This window comes from Cucurbita maxima, unplaced genomic scaffold (genome assembly GCF_002738345.1).
Source record: "Cucurbita maxima cultivar Rimu unplaced genomic scaffold, Cmax_1.0 Cma_Scf00023, whole genome shotgun sequence".
In the NCBI taxonomy this organism is placed as follows: Eukaryota; Viridiplantae; Streptophyta; class Magnoliopsida; order Cucurbitales; family Cucurbitaceae; genus Cucurbita; species Cucurbita maxima.
Window position 1 is genome coordinate 2,475,646 of NW_019272039.1, and position 16,822 is coordinate 2,492,467.

The 16,822-nt window shown below is 35.5% G+C and overlaps 3 protein-coding genes across 4 annotated transcripts; 2 read left to right on the forward strand and 1 right to left on the reverse strand.

Annotated features, from left to right (window-relative positions):
• Positions 1-1,149: 1,149 nt before the first annotated feature.
• Positions 1,150-5,378, forward strand: LOC111497438 (MADS-box protein JOINTLESS-like). Its single transcript, XM_023148221.1, has 10 exons — positions 1,150-1,335; positions 1,440-1,631; positions 1,727-1,955; positions 2,624-2,702; positions 3,411-3,475; positions 4,159-4,258; positions 4,332-4,373; positions 4,617-4,658; positions 4,737-4,894; positions 5,009-5,378. The coding sequence occupies exons 3-10, from the start codon at positions 1,774-1,776 to the stop codon at positions 5,025-5,027; spliced, it is 687 nt and encodes a 228-aa protein (XP_023003989.1). The 5' UTR covers positions 1,150-1,335; positions 1,440-1,631; positions 1,727-1,773; the 3' UTR covers positions 5,028-5,378.
• Positions 5,379-7,326: 1,948 nt separating this feature from the next.
• On the forward strand, positions 7,327-10,876 carry LOC111497437 (O-fucosyltransferase 39-like). Of its 2 annotated transcripts, none has more exons than XM_023148220.1 (10): positions 7,327-7,654; positions 8,104-8,166; positions 8,271-8,349; positions 8,642-8,709; positions 8,798-8,886; positions 8,985-9,188; positions 9,336-9,603; positions 9,723-9,950; positions 10,066-10,263; positions 10,402-10,876. In XM_023148220.1, exons 1-10 carry the CDS (start codon positions 7,520-7,522, stop codon positions 10,609-10,611), a joined length of 1,542 nt encoding a protein of 513 aa, XP_023003988.1. In that variant the 5' UTR covers positions 7,327-7,519; the 3' UTR covers positions 10,612-10,876. The 2 variants fall into 2 exon arrangements, with proteins under 2 accessions (XP_023003988.1, XP_023003987.1); XM_023148219.1 differs by having other exon boundaries at positions 7,330-7,654; positions 8,639-8,709.
• On the reverse strand, positions 10,835-15,361 carry LOC111497436 (uncharacterized protein At4g38062-like). Its single transcript, XM_023148217.1, has 2 exons — positions 15,218-15,361; positions 10,835-14,334 (listed from the first exon to the last, which is right to left on the reverse strand). The coding sequence occupies exons 1-2, from the start codon at positions 15,222-15,224 to the stop codon at positions 11,261-11,263; spliced, it is 3,081 nt and encodes a 1,026-aa protein (XP_023003985.1). The 5' UTR covers positions 15,225-15,361; the 3' UTR covers positions 10,835-11,260.
• Between the last annotated feature and the right edge of the window lie 1,461 nt (positions 15,362-16,822).

Below are 16,822 nucleotides of genomic sequence, written 5' to 3' on the forward strand. Positions count from 1 at the left end.
ACGAAATAAAAATTGGATGATACAGTGCGGGTGATGGAGTGGAGCGGAAGATGACAGTAGGGAGCTCCGCTAGAAAAGCAAAGGCTGGGAACCCGTCGGTCGTAACTGGTGGGTAAGGTTAAGATACGGAGAGCGTGGGTATCAAGACCTAGACAGTACTACAGATTCTCCAGTTACGGACAGTTCAGGAAGCAATATGGCCGTAGCTATGACAGGGAGTGGTCCTCCCTGACACCCTCGCTTCTATTTCCCGTAACAAAATTAATTCCATTAAATTAAAATTGAAATCCATTAATTTTCAAATACTGGTTTCGTTTTATTCTTATGCCCTTAATAATATCATATTTATTTTAAATAGTTTTATAATCAAATAATATTATCTCTATTAGTGTAAGACTTTTTAGAAAACATAAAGCAAAGTCAGGAGAGTCGTAATTTCTAACATAGTATCAGAGTCATGTCTTAAACTTAGTTGTGTCAATAAATTGATGAATCCTCAAATGTCAAACTTTGTAAAGGAGTCGAGCCATTGAAGGCATAGTAAAAAATGAGTAAGACTAAAAAAGAAAAATGAGTCGAGTCTCAATTAAGGGGAGGCGTAGCCTACTTTGTTTGAGAGGAGGTGTTGGATGATGAAAGTCCCATATTGATATCATACCGAGTCGACCTCTAATATAATATGTATTATTCTATCCATTAAGTTATACTTGAAATAACTATCTTTGAGTAATGTTGTATAAAAAGCATACTATAATACCTAATTATTTAATGCTAATTTAATCCAATTAATGTTTTTGGATTTCAATTTGATTATTTTCGGTTGGTTGGAAGTCTATTATTATTATTATTGTAATTTAAAGTGGTCCCATACTTTATTAGCATTTATATAGCAAGGAAATATTGAAGATAGAAAACAATAATGACTTATTCACAGTTACTTCACGGACGACACATAAAATTTCTATTAAGAAGATAAGAGTGTGAACCGATCAGAAAACATTCCTGTCTTTATTTATTTTCATGATAGAGACGACAAATATGTTGGTGGACTCCAATATCTAAATAAGAGAGAAAATGATAAATACGATATAAAATTATTTAAATTTTATTATTATTATTATTTATTTAGATACACAATAATTAGAAAGAAAGAAAAAATGGTATTTAATTGGTATGTTACAGTCTCATTCCAACCTTTTACGGCAAAGTTTAGCTGACGAGCAGAAACCGTGATTCTCCAGAAATGGAGACTTTCATTTACTTCTCGTGTGCCCTCATTCTCTTTCCGCTGCTCATTGGTGGCTTTCCATCTTTCTGAAAAACCAACCCTAACCGGTAAGTTTAAGCTTTAAATTCTGCGTTCATTTTCGTTTCACTTCCAAACATCTTTCACGCATTTTGATTCTGCAACGATTTTTTCTTTTTCCCACTTCTTTCAGACCCTTCTCCTTTTGGATCTGCGACGTGAACACTTTCTTCCTCGTTCTTACGTGCTTGAACACCTATTCTTGTCCAAATATGGCAAAAATGTCGCTCTTCCTTCTCTGCAACTGCGATTGTTGAACGAATTCCCTCTTTTAGTATTTTCCAATTCTGGCTCGAATCATTCGACTGTTCACTGGTTAATTCAGGTTCGTACTGCTCGTTATCACGAAATGGAAATTTCTCTAAGTGGAACGAACTGTTTTATCTGTAACTATTTCTTTTTCTCTCTTCCTTTTCTCAGTGTTTTCCTCTCAGAAACAAGGCTATTTAGAGTTTGAGTAGATTAGAATGGCGAAGGAGAAAATCCAGATCAGGAAGATCGATAACGCGACGGCGAGGCAGGTCACCTTCTCTAAGCGCCGGAGGGGACTTTTTAAGAAAGCCAAAGAGCTATCCGTTTTATGCGACGCTGATGTTGCCCTCATTATCTTCTCCACCACCGGGAAGCTGTTTGAGTACTCCAGCTCAAGGTTTCACTCCGCTCCTCTCTTTTATTGCAGAAACCTAAACTTCAATCGGCCTTTTACGATTTCTGAGTTTTCCTGCGTTTTCTGAACTCCTCTGATTCCATGTTCAAAGTAAAGTGATACTAAAAATGGCGAGAACGAACCGTGACAGAAATGAGAAGCAAAGTGTTGATAAGATCGTATGTATTGGCTTACAACAATCTAACGGAAAAATGAAGAAGAAAATATTCATCAACTCGATGAAGGAAATAGAGCACTCTTGTAAAGCAGTGTCTCATAAAATTTGTTCTAAACCAACAGAAAAGACTGGATTAAAATGTGAGATCTCACATCGGACAGGAGAAAGAAATATTCTTTAATTGCGTGAAACTCTCCGTAACAGATTTAGATTTAGGCGAAAAACTCAAAAAGAACTATCTACTACTTTTAAGCTTGGGCTGTCAGGTGACAGAACTTGCTAGCCACTCAATAATAACTTGCTGCGGTCTATTATACTCAACTCTAGCTGTTTATGTTGATTAATATTGTCTCTAATCATATAGACTGTAGTGATAAACATGAATTCATTATCATTGATTTTTTCTTACTTTAATCTCTTCCTGGCTCTTTGAGCTTATCTCTAGCTGTTTATGTGGATTCACTGATTGTTATCTGTATCTGACTTTCTGTAGTATGAAGGGAATTATAGAAAGACATAACTTGCACTCTAAGAACCTCCAGAAATTGGAACGACCATCCCTTGAACTACAGGTTTGGCGTTTTCTTTCGCTCTAGGGATTTAAATGGCATGTCTTTCATCAATATTCACTTTTATAACTATTATCTAACGATAAAATCAATATTATTGTATGGACTGGACGCCGAATAACATCGCTCATAGTTTTGGCATTTTAAAACCGGAAACGACCTTATTTTCTTGAAGACCACAAATCATCGTGAAAGCTTTTTTTTTTTTTTTTTTTCTTTCATTGATTTTTTATTTTCTAAAAAAATAGAAACATATTTAAATTTAGTTTCTAAAGCAAGCAGCACTGAACTGTAGAAATTTGTTTTTCTACTACTCTAGTCTACCTTATATTCTGTTAAACTAATAGCCGTTAGTTCTATCCATCTAGTACATTTTTTTTCTTTGGAACTCTTTTATCCTCTCCCCCCATATTTTTTAAATTTAATAACCGTGTTCGAATTTGAGATGATGATTCTGAAATTTATATCAAAAGACCGAAAGCAATGCTAGAAAGAAGGATCAAAGGTTTATATTTTGCTGGTGGTTATTTTTTTGTGTAAAATGGTAAAATAATACAGATTTTGTTCTTAGTAAATGCACTTAAATCAATATTCAAAAGGAGAGATGCGAGTTGATTATATTTTTAACTTGGGGACTTGGATGTTTATAACCCAATGATGGCTCCCTTCCTCTCGTTTGCTGAAATATTGTTTACACTGTCACGGTTTCAGCTCGTTGAAAACAGCAATTACACTCGATTAAACAAGGAAATTGCAGAGAAAACTCATCAGCTAAGGTATCTACTTTTTTAGACGAGAAGTTGTTTGTTTATTATTTGTTTTTGTACTACATATTTAGATGTAATGTTATGAACCTCATACTTCAAGAGAAGGATTAGATGTTGAGCTATACTCGTGTTGGTTGATCTTATGGTTAGTTTACCCACTTAGATTAGCAAAGTCATTTTTAAACTCCAAACTCAATTGCGTGTTACAATTTGAACATACTTTGTATGCTTGGTTTTGTAGTTAGGGTTACGTTTGTGATTAGGTTTGGGCTCTTTTATTTGTTTGATTTTCTGGTTTGGTTCGAGTATTTTCTTGATTAGATTTAGAGAGTTTTTTTACGTGTTTTGTTAGTTGAATATATTTTATATGATTTATAAACTGTTTCACGGGCAATTTTCAAATTAGTTTTGAGGCATTAATTACAACCCTTGTACAAGTTCAAGGGTTTTAATGGATGAGATTAAAAGTTCAAGAATTAAAAACAAGTCACTCACTTGATGAAAAAGAGAAGAAGTTGAACTTTCGTAATCCTTAAATGTACAAGGGAAATTGCAAATTCTTTTTTTTTATAATGTGTAAGTGGTAGTCAGATAATAACGGTCTCTTCAGGCGAAATTTTCTATTACACGAACACACTGCTAGATAAATCCAAGCACATACACAAACACGATTAAACATGTTGATAATTTAGGCAAATGAGGGGCGAAGAGCTGCAAACGTTGAATACTGATGAACTGCAGCAGCTAGAGAAGTCACTGGAGTTTGGATTGAGCCGTGTAATGGAGAAAAAGGTATTTTCCTTTTCTTCACAGTTCATAATAAAATCCCCTTTTCTTCTAACGTACAGTTTCGTTTGTGTCCCAGGGCGAAAAGATCATGAAGGAGATCACTGATCTTCAAAGAAAGGTCAAGTACCATCTTCCAATAATAAGGCTATTGGGCAAAGGACCCATATTAGTAGAATCTATTGCAACCTTCCTATAATACTTGATAATGTCGCGTATTTAATTTAAACCATAATCATAAATGTTAGCTATTTTTAAAATAATTTTATAATAAACCGTTCATTTCCAGTATGTATGCATGAGAATTTTAATTTATTATAATTAAATAAAGTGAAGCTAAGCTCGAGGTTTTATGTGCAAGCAGTCGGCCGAGCTGGTGGAAGAGAATAAGCGACTGAAAAAACAAGTAAGAAAATTCCTTTTCGCAGCATTGTAAATTGTATCATTTTTAGCTCTTTTGCGACTTACAGCCGGTGATGTGCAGGCAGAGAAAATGGATGGCGTGAGGCACTTCGGCGTAGAGCCCGAGATTGTGGTCGTGGAAGATGGCCAGTCCTCGAACTCAGTCACTGAAGCTTGTGTCACCAACTCCAATGGCCCGGCTCAAGATCTGGAAAGCTCAGACACATCTCTGAAGCTAGGGTAACTTCATTCTCAATGTCTTAAAATTGATTTAAATTATTTTCTAGTAATGTGTTCATTAGACTGGTCAAGTTTTAGGTGATTGAGTGGTCATTATTTAACCCGTGGATGCAGGCTGGCATATTCCGGGTAATGGTGATAGAACAGGAAGATGAACAGTCACTGTAGCTAGCAAAAGGCAGTTCATAAACATAATTATATACGGGTTAGTTGAGTAATATAAACCCATCTAAATCTTAATCAACCAATGCATGAGGTTGCATTTTCCAGAATTCAGTGTGCACCGTTTTAGCGAATCAAGTTAGTCAGCAACTGGGCTTGATGAAGCCTTGGTGTGTAGGTGAACCACTTGTAATGTTCTGGGGGTAAGGATTTAATGGATGCTTGTAATGATCGAGTGTTGCTGGTGACATGTTGCCCTTGTTTTGTAAAGCAGACTCGTAATTTTAGTTTGAATCAATGACAGTTGCCTGTACTTTTGAACGGCTTAGTGCGATAATATTGCTATCTCCATTATAGTAATACGAATTTTAAACGAGTTAGGGTCCAAGTTTAGCTCTTTGAATTTTGTTTTTCACAAAAGGACCTAACCTTTCCATCCAACTTTAGTGGATAGTACACTAACATCCCAAATAGCATTTCAAATATTAATGATTGAGTTTTCACTCCTACATTTATTGATTTAACTCTTAATTTCTTTTTAGCGAAATTTAACTCAATACTATTTTTTTTTATAGTAAAAGAAAAAGTAAACATAAAGCTTTGATGATATTTGGAACATCATCACCAAATATTTGCTTTGATCCAAAGCCATTTCTTTTCTTTGCCATTGATTACAAATTCACGTCCTTGTAATAATTAATTATTATAAATGGGAAATATCAAACTTTTCTAATTATGCGCTTAGAATTTCTTGGGTGCTTCCCATATCAAAAAACTTACCTCTTATAAACATTTCAAAACTATTCTTAAAAATTCATTAAAACTTTATACAGGTAAAAGAGCAATAATATTACAAATTTTAGAAGAATATAAATATATTTTTTTAACAAAATATGTTATAAACTTACTTTTGTTTTTCTTAAAAATTATACTATATCACCTCCAAAATATATATATAGATAGATAAAGTTCAATAATATGTGGTATTTGCGATTCAAAAAAATTTAACCTTTTGATCGAGATTACCTATCTTAAAGGAGTTGAGTCATGCACATCTTAACACACAAAATACATATTAAAAATAACATAGGTCGGATGACCAAAGTCCCACGTCCTTTAATTTAGGGGATGATTATGGGTTTAGAATCAATAAATACTCTCTCCTAATATGAAGTCTTTTGAGGAAACCCAAAGTAAAGTCATGAGAGTATATGTTCAAAGTGGACAATATCATACTATTATAGAGAGTTGAGTTCGTCTAATATGGTATAATAATTCCCTAAATTTAGTCGTGCCAATAGATTAATAAATAAGGACTAGAGAAGAAAAATAAGATTTTTATGGCATAAACATTAAGATGGGAACAACCAAAATGGCCCACTCATTCACGTTCATAATAATAGTTACCAAATCTCCATATGAGTCTTTTCTTAGTTCCTACGTAGGGAGCTCTGTAAACCCGTGTTTAAAGCTATTGAAACTTTCCATCATCCGAATTCAAAAGACAATCTACATTGTCTTTATCAGAATTTAGTTCAACTTATTTCGAGTTTGAATTAGTTATGGAATATATGATATTCGTAATCATTTAATATCTTGAAAATATATTAGTTATGAAATATATTTTAGATATTAAATTTGAATAATAGTATATTTTATTTTATTATCAAGATTTAGTTAATTTATATTTTATTGGTAGATATTATTTAGTATCTTGTATCCTATTTAAAGGTGGTGAAATGTTGTGAATATAATGAAGATTAAGAACCTTTAATCCCAATTTTTTTCTCATTCTATTATTTTGTTGAGTAATAATATATTGCGTCAGTCTTTAAAATCTACTCGAACACAACTAGATTATTCTAAGTCCATTTCCCTGGATATCCTCTTTGTTGAAGAATTTGCAATGCTTCAATTTTCAAACTCTGCTGCATAAAATAATTTGCAAAAGTTTGATTTGTGTAGCGTGAAGATCCAATCACATTGCTCGTGATCGTAGAAGAAGAGAAGAGGTTACACAAATCGGAGTGGAACTGTTTCAATAATTGCAGTCATTGTCGAAAGCCGATTGTCGGTGCTCATAGTAGCGATATAGATGAATCCAATGAAGTGGACCATCAAGCAGAGGCAGAGGTAGCAATGAGTCAAATCTATAATTCACTACGTGATTCTCTGATTAAGGTGTGCGACAATCTTTAATTCGCCTTACCCACCGATTATCCGCTTGGACCCTCTTTGAAAACGACCCTCCTTCTCTCCAATCAATTCGTCTGCGGGCTGTACAGATGTCCATGTGTGTGAATCAGATGCTTTTACTCTCATCTGCCCTACTAATCCCTCTCATTCTCTTATAACCCATTTCCATTTCAATCAAACCTCTCATCTCCTTCATTTCAACCCATTTCTGCTTGGGTTTGCGTTTTCGCTCATCTCCAAGATCTGTGGTGATTTCGAGTTTTGTTGATGGTTTTGGTTATGGGACTCAATTTTCAGTCCAACAGAGCTGGAGCTCTTGCTGGTGTTTTTGTGCTGCTTTTTCCCGTTTTTCTACCGGGTTTGTTTAGCCCTTTGGGGAATGCTTCTCCTTCCACGTTCTCGGTATATCTTTGCCACTCTGTTCATTTTCTTTTTCCGTTTTGTTTGCTTGAAGGGCTTGAACATTTGATCTTCTGAGTCTTGTTTGTGAAATTATTTACTTGATGTTTTGATTTTTGAAGGGTTTCCGTAAAGAGAAACATTTTTCTTTTTGGAACTGTAAAGGCAAATTTCAGTGGCCTTCTTCATTTATAGTATGTGGGTATGAATGTTTGGTTCATAATTAGTTTAGTTTTAGGTGAATGGTACTCCATTAGGCCAGTATAAGTTAACTCTGGTTGAACCTAACCTGATTAGCATGGTTTGGATGTAAAAAGGAATGGTTAGTTTTAATCTCTATTTGTTCAACTTTTCCCCAGTGTTGACTAGTGGGTGGATTATGCACTACACTTGGGGCTGTTTATGAGTTCTTAAGGCAATAATTGATGATTTAATTGGGTAATCTCTTGTAGGAATGGAACACTCCAAAGCCCAGGCATTCGCGTCTGCTGAAGAGTGCTTTACAACGCCGAAGTGTGGGTAAAAGTTGATTGATCATATTATTAAAGTTGCTTTAGTCTCCAACTATGTTCTTTTATGAATGAGACTCTCATATTGTTAAATTCTATTTCTATGACAGCCAAAACTGGATCAGTCTGATTTATGGGCTCCTTTGGCTGATGAAGGATGGAAGCCTTGTGTTGCTTCAAAAGCTTCCTGTAAGTCTGAGTTGTAGATCTTAGAAACTTCCCATGATCATTGATGTATTGAGCTTGATTCTGGATTAGTACTCGTACTTTCAAATACCCAAATTTAGTTTATCTTCTACTATTCGTTTGAAGTTAATTTTTTACCAATTTTTTAAAATGATTGTAACTAAATTTGGACATTTGAAAGTACAAGAACTAAATTTGAATGAAATCCAAACGACCAAAATGATATTTTATTATTAAAACATATTACTTGCTGAATTACTGATCTTTTTCATGTCTGGTTTATGTCCTGCAGCAGTACCATGGAAGAGTGAAGGATATATCCAGGTGTTTCTTGATGGAGGGCTGAACCAACAAAGAATGGGAGTATGTGCATGTTCATTAAGCGTGTGCGAGTTCATTTTGTTGATGATATCATTTTCAAGTTTAAAACACATACTTGATCCACATGCAGATATGTGATGCAGTAGCTGTTGCAAAACTTCTAAATGCAACCCTTGTGATTCCCTACCTTGAGACTAATCCTGTCTGGAAAGATTCAAGGTACTTAGAAACTTCGCTCTTCGTGATATTATATACGAAAAAGTTATCACGAGATTTTTTTTTTTTTTCACTTATCCTTTGTTTTTTGGTATCTGCAGTTCTTTCATGGATATATTTGATGTAGACCACTTTATTAATGTGTTGAAGGATGATATTTCTATAGTTAAAGAACTGCCAGCTGAATTTTCTTGGAGTACTAGGGAATATTATGCTACAGCCATTCGGGCTACTCGAGTCAAAACAGCTCCTGTTCATGCCTCAGCCAACTGGTATCTTGAGAATGTCTTACCGGTACTACAGAGGTTGGTACCGAAGTATATCTGTTCTGATCTTGTAGGAGCATGTGTATTTGTTTTATGTTTTTTTTCCAAATCAATTATTCAGCTATGGCATGGTTGAAATTTGTTATATATTGGTTTTACATTAGTTTTTTTGTATTAATGATTCAGCTACGGTATCGCTGCCATTGCACCCTTTTCACACCGTCTAACGTTTGAGAACTTGCCTGATGAGATACAAAGGCTGCGCTGTAAGGTCAACTTTCAAGCATTATTTTTTGTTCCTCATATCCGAGCACTAGGAGACGCTCTCATCGGTCGGCTGCGGTATCCTTCAAATAAGAGTGGAGCAAAGGAGGCTAACCACCCAAGTATGACCACTGTTGCAAATGATCAAGGTCCATTGAAGTTTGTTGTTCTACACCTTCGATTCGACAAGGTATAACCACCCTCTTTGGACTTCCCCTCAATGTTTTAACGTGTATGCTAGGGAGAGATTTCCACAGTGTGTCCGTTTAAAGTTTCATAGCGGTTGATTTCTGTATGTTTGCCCTGAAGGACATGGCAGCTCATTCAGCCTGTGATTTTGGCGGGGGAAAAGCTGAAAAACTTGCTTTAGCCAAATATCGTCAAGTGCTCTGGCAGGGAAGGGTCCTTAACTCTCAGTTCACGGACGAGGAGTTGCGGAGTCAGGGGCGTTGCCCATTAACACCTGAAGAGATTGGTCTGCTGTTGGCTGCTTCGGGTTTTGACAACAATACCCGTCTATATCTGGCCTCCCACAAGGTAGTTTCCTTCTCTGTATACAAATAAACCAACTAAGCTTGCTTATCTTTGGTTTGAAAGTGAAATTACTTCCATTACTTGCAACTCTAAAGTGCAAAACAACATGGTTTTTCAGGTATATGGTGGGGAAGCTAGGATTTCGACTTTGCGGAGTCTTTTTCCATTAATGGAAGACAAGAAGAGTCTCACTTCTGGAAGTGAACTAGCCCAAATCAAAGGAAAGGCTTCTTTGCTAGCTGCGGTTGATTACTATGTAAGCCTGCACAGTGACATTTTTATCTCGGCTTCTCCTGGAAATATGCATAATGCAATGGTGAGTTAAATTCTAGTTGATTCATATTTTGTCAAATCTTTCTGAACAAAATCTGTGCATTTTATACTAACACTTCCTGCAAGTTATGTATCTATTAAAACGATGATCATTCTTCTACTCGTTCTCGATATTTAACAGGTGGGTCATCGCACGTACAAGAACTTGAAGACCATACGACCAAACATGGCATTGTCGGGACAGCTTTTCATGAACAAAAGCATCATTTGGTCGGACTTTCAGCAGGCTATTGTTGAAGGCCACAAAAACAGACTAGGACATATAAGGTTGAGAAAGCCAAAGCAGTCAATATACACATATCCAGCTCCTGATTGTGTTTGCCACAATTGAAATGATGTTCTTATTCCACTTTCTATCACTAAAACAGACCACGCTTAACGGTGTAATACCTATTTGTAGTAGCGGTCCTTCCTTATATATGGTATTATCAATCTGAAGTTCCTCTTCTGTCATCCTGATCATATGATGTTTCTAAAATCCAGGGCGAGGAACTATCTTAGTTTTGTAAAGATGTGTAGTATGCTATTATCTTCGATTATCGACAAATTATCTCAATGTAATGAGTTACTCCTGTATAAAGAATTGTTTATACAAATTACATAATCTTCGGTACAGATTTTTGTTTGGTTCGTCTCAAAAGATGGATGAGAGTTATTTTCTTATCCAATGGGGAAGGAAAAGAGACAGAAAAGAACAACGAATCTATGGTCCACTAATAAGCAAATAATGGAACATGTAAGAAGAGTTACAGGGGGATAGAAACCTTGAAACAAATTTGAACACTAGCTCTTTAAGTACAAATAAAGTTGAGCCTGTTCTAATCACTTGTTCGTACAAAACAGTAGGATCCCATACTACGTTAAATTAAAGACGGTTGGTGCTTATACAGAGAATTTGTACAGATCAAAGCGATTTTGAGGCAAAAGAATTGTACTGACCGAAGGAGTTGTTAGCTACTGGTTGCAGTCAGCAGGCGCGGCTAACAGTTGAGCTCTCTAAAGGGCGATCTTGCATCAGCCGAGACTTCAGATCTTTTCATTGAAGGAGAATTCACGTTCTCTTTCAGCTCAATGCTTTGACATTCATTAGCACAAGGGAGGAGCAGCATTATCTTCTCCAGAAGGACCATCAATTCTCTGTCTGAATTCGAAAACTGGCCGATATTATTGCCTAAGCCCCCAATGATACCCACCAAGTTTTCCTTTTCTGAAGACAACTTCATCACGTCTTCCATCAAATTACCTTTCTCACTCCTAAGCTCATCGATTAATACATCTGAATATCTTAGCTTTGTCTTCAATTCATCAGTCAGTTTCTTCATTTCAGTCTCTTTTGCTTCCAAATCTGCTTCAATCTTCATTGCTTTATCTCTTGCATGACTCAATGATGCTTCCTGCAGCTCCAGCTTCTGCTGTATAACGCGAACATTATCCTCAAGTTCCACAATCATCAGTTTCTTCTCTTCAGTTTCACGAACAGCCAAAGATTCAGCAGCATTAATCTTCTCCCATGCCTGGTGGACGATATCAATTTCTGCTTGCTTTTCATTAATCTCTGATGAAAAAGATATCAAAGAGCTGTTGAATTGCTGCTCCAGTGAATGCACTAGCTGCATGAGTTTATCTATTCTTTGGTTTTTCTTTTCTACCATCTGGATTAGTTTCTCCTTCTCAAGCTCAAACATACTCTCAGCACCAAGATGAGATAGCAATGCTACTTCAAGTTCTCGTCTCAGTGAATCTTGCTCCAGACACTCAACTTCATTTTGGAGTTGCTCTAACATCTCATCCTTCTCTCTTATAGTCTGAAGAAAGCTATCCCTCATCGATTCAAGGGAAGCTGATTCCGCTCCTGACAAAGCAGTGGCCTCCAGTTCTAGTATCTCAAGCCCTTGCTCTAGCAGCATAACTTGCTGCTCGAGGTTTTCAATCCTCTTGTCTTTCTCATTTAACTTTTGAATAAGGCTATCTTTCTCTTGCTTAACGTTCTCTCCTTGATGGATTTCTTCAAGAAGCGAGGCTTCCAACTTTCTTCGTATGCTATGATTTTCCTCAAGATCAACTTGTAATTGATCAGCTACAGATCTCCACATATGCACTTCAAATTCAATTTGATTTCCTTCACATATCTTATCATCCAGTTCGGCATTTGCTTCTTCCAAGGTATTACATGCTTCCTGAAGTTTATCCATTGCATCACATTCTATTTGCAACACTTGTTCTTCCAGTAGAAGATAATCCCTAGACGATTCTTCAAGTATTTCCATAGCCTGATCAAGCTCTAGCAGCTTTAATTTGTACTGCTCCTCAATTAGCTCCATTGATTGAACTCGAACATAAATAGATTCTTTTTCAGCAAGTTCAGCATTTGCCTTGCCCAAGGCATTGCAAACTTCAAGTTTTTCTTCTGCATCATGTTTCATTTGCAGATATTGCTCCTCTAAGTAAAGCTGACACCTAGCTGATTCCTCGAGCATTTCCTTGTAGCTATCTATTTCTTTCTGCATTAGCTGAAGCTGTTCCTCAAAAAGATCCAAGGATTCTACTCTAATCATTAAAGACGCCACCTTGTCACGTTCCTCTTCAATGTCTTTGTTGGCCTTTGCCAAAGCCGCATTCTGCACCTCCACCTGCTTCATCAATAAACATATTTTCTCTTCTCTATCCTTGTCATGCATGTAAACTTCAGCCACTTCTTTCGCCAGCTTAACTTGAGCCTCCGATATTCCCTGATTTAATACAAGTACCATGGCAGAAAACTCATCATTTTGTAACTTCAACTGCAATGCTGAAGAATGATGACTTTCCAACGTTGCTTCAAGATCCTTTATTGCTGCTTCTTTTCTGCATAGCTCAGATTTGTAATCGTTCAAGTTACTCAAAACTTCTTCCATTTGAGACGTCCATTCAACTTCTTTAGCCCTTAGATTTGCAGTACATTCACCATGGGCAGTTTCCAAGCTTTGCATCTTCTTTTGCAATGCTCTGAAAGAAGGTGAACACCCATCTACTTGAATTTGATCCTCTTGGAGTTCTTTAATGGCTATCCGCAACTCCTGATTTTCTTCCTCCAGCTTTCGTGTTTGATATTCACGTTCCTTGAGAAATGAATCTTTTGTTCCTAATGAACTTCTTAAAGTAGCTATTTCTTTATTCCTCTGAGCAGTCATCTCATCCAGCTGCGTTTTTGCACGTTCACACTCATCAAGAACATTATCAAACCGTGTTTCAAAATCAGTAACTTGAATCTGTAAATATTTTCGTCGACTCTCTTCGTGAGCAAGGGATTGGTGGCACATTTCTAACTTGCTATTAAGATCTTTTGAGATTAACATTTGAGAATCTAGCCTTGTCTGCAGGGAAGAGATCTCATCAAGCAGTGTACCTTTTTCCAGCTCCCACTCTTTTTTGTTCGCCTTGAATTGATCTCGAACCTTCTCATGTGCCTCTTCCAGATGTTTAAATTGCTCTGTCTTCCATTTCAACTGATCTTTAAGCTCTGTAATTTCATTGCTTAAATCAATTAGTATATCGTCTCTTTCTCCCCCTTCATTCTGTACCAGTCGTTCTTCAGCTTCTGAACACTTTCTTTGCCAAAGCAAGAGATTCTCTTTGAGGCCTCGAATTTCTTCTCCATATTCACATATCTTCTGTTCTTGAAGCATGCATTTCTCATTCGTGCCATCCAAAGCCGATAGCAGCCTTCCCATTTCTTCGTTCAAGTTTTCAAATTTCTCGTTGGCATCAGCTCGAAGCTTATCATTCACAGAACCAAGATGCTTTACAGCAGACTCTCTTTCAACCCAACTCCGTTCAACTTCCTCCAAACGTTTCTTCTCCTTGGATAATTCTTCCGCCTTTTCATTTACCTCTTCAGCTAGCTTCTCAATTTTCAAATTCGCCTCCTGTAACTTTGCAAACTGCTCGCTATTAACTCTTTTCAAATGCTCAGATAACTCTCCCTTCATCTTACATTCTGCTCTAAGCTTCTCTATATCAGCTTTTGCTTCATCCAGTTCTTCAAGAATCCCTTCCATATTCCTTAGTTCTAAATCTGAAATGTGCAAAGGAACAAGAATAGAAAAGAGTGAATATTAGAACAAATGCGGACAGGGCATTCGCATTCACTCGGAGCATTGGAATTTCTTTTGAAACTCCAGAGACTAATACAACTATCTTAGGAAACCCTAATGAACAAAACGCAAGTAGGTTTTGAATGTATCTTCTATGATTAATTAAACCTCAGATTCAGATAAAACGAACAGAAAAATGAAATCCGGATGGTTGCTTGAATATTACCTAACAGATTCAGTTTTGTGGATTTTCTTTCTGTTTTTTTCACGACCAATTTACTCGGTAGCGAACAAATGCTGCGTTCAATAAATAATCCGATCCGATACCATACTAGTCTATCAAAAGCTCTGACAGGCAATGTCAATTGAAAAGATATCTCCGGGATTCTAAAAACACTAAGAAAAGACGTACATAATTTGGGGAATACATTCCAGAAAACTAGGGCATTTATAAAATTCCTCCCAGGAAATTAATGAATTATGAACAAACACATCCCTAGTTTAACCAGAAAATGCGATGACCCAATCCTGTTCCTCATCACTAACCTAGACGAATTAATATCGAGTATATTCGCGCAAAATCAACTCAGATTACAAATTACAAAAGAATGTTTTCAAAATCTTCATTTCCCGAGGAACAGAAAATATCCAAAAAGAAAACCAGATCCAATCTACTTTTTTTTTTTTTTTTTTAACATAGTCGAACCCAGAAAATCCGATTAACGAGCAAACAAAGACAACATACAAAAAAGAAAAATCACATGAAAAGCCATTTTTCAAGTTTAATTGCATAGAACAGCGAAGAAGCTAGGAACCGCAACATTCCAAATTCTCAAAAGCCAAACAAGAAACAGAGCAACGTACCAGACATAATAAAATATCTGGCGCTGGATTTAGATTCAGCGCTAGAACCGTTGGAATTTTCTGGCTATTGTGATGAACAGGAAGAAGCAAGTTAGAAATGATGAAAAGATGAGAGAGAGAGTTTGTTTTTCAAGTAGCCGTTCAAAGAAGCTTTTCCAGATTTAAATTAGAATGCGTAGACGGAGATGGGCGACGAATTTACTGAGCCATATTAAACTAGCCGTTGCTTGGGATTTTATTGGGCCGAAAAATTACAGATGGGATTCAGCCCAATTCAAATAATTCCGATTTGTCAATCCAACTTTCAGTTTGGGCCTAAAGCCCATAATAATATTTCACCAATTTTCCGTTTTATTATTATTTATTATTATTTTTTTAATCTAGGTGCCTTAGAAGTGAGCACCAACTCACTCTTAATTCAAATTAAATTCCATTATGAATTTTATATGGCAACATTCTAAAAATTAGACCAATTTTCTTTTATTAAAAAAATAACAATAAAATTTAAATTCGAGCATCTTCCAAACATTTCAAAATAATTCTAAAACTATGATTTATTTGAAGTGTAATATGAGATCTCACATCGGTTCGAGAGAGGAATAAATTTTTTTTTATAAGAGTGTGGAAACTTTTCCTTGGTAGATGCGTCTTAAAATCGTGAGGTTCATGTAATTGGCTAAAACGGATAATATCTACTAGTGGTAACCTAAAGCTGCTACAAAATACATAGATATGAGTTGTTAAAACCGTGAGGCTAATAATGAGCTAGAGAAAATAATACCTACTAGCGATGGAATTTGGCTGTTATAAATGTTATCATAGCCAAGTCCTAAGTGGTGTACCAGCGAGGACGCTAGGGCTCCAAGAGGGTGTATTATGAGGTCTCATATCAGTTGGAGAGATAAATAAAACATTTATTAGGAAGGTGTTGAAACCTCTATATGTGTTTTAAAAACTTTGTGGGGAAGTTCGAAAGGAAATGATCAAAGAAGACAATATACCCATTTTAAAAATTTTGTGGATAAGTCCGAAAGAGAAAGACAAAAAAATGACAATATCAGCTAACAGTGGGGTTAGACAGTTACACATTTAGTGTTGAAATTAATTAAGTTACAAATATTAGTTATAAGAAATAATATTTATACCTATATTTAAAATAATATACAAATTGTAAATGTTTGAAGGAGACAAAAAGATGAAAAGCTTTGACAAAATACAGAGGTAAAGTGATGTACATAATTATAACGTGGAAAATAATTTAATTATTTTATTTATTTATTATTATAAAAAAAAAGATATTTCTATTGAAGAGTTCAACATTGGATGCTGATTGGTGAAAATAATTATTAACTTTGATTTCTCTTTCATCTAAGACTTTTTTATTTTATTATTATTATTTATTTTGGAACATAATTTATAAAAAAATATTTTGATAAGAATTGAGATTCTCAACACTTTTTAAGTAATAAATATTATTTCAATTAAAAAAAAGTAATTTTAGTTAATTAATAATTGACTTATACTCTTTAATTTTTTTAGATTATTATATTTCAATTTGCATACTTTATATTTATAATACCAAAAAAAAAAAAAAAAAAAAAAAAC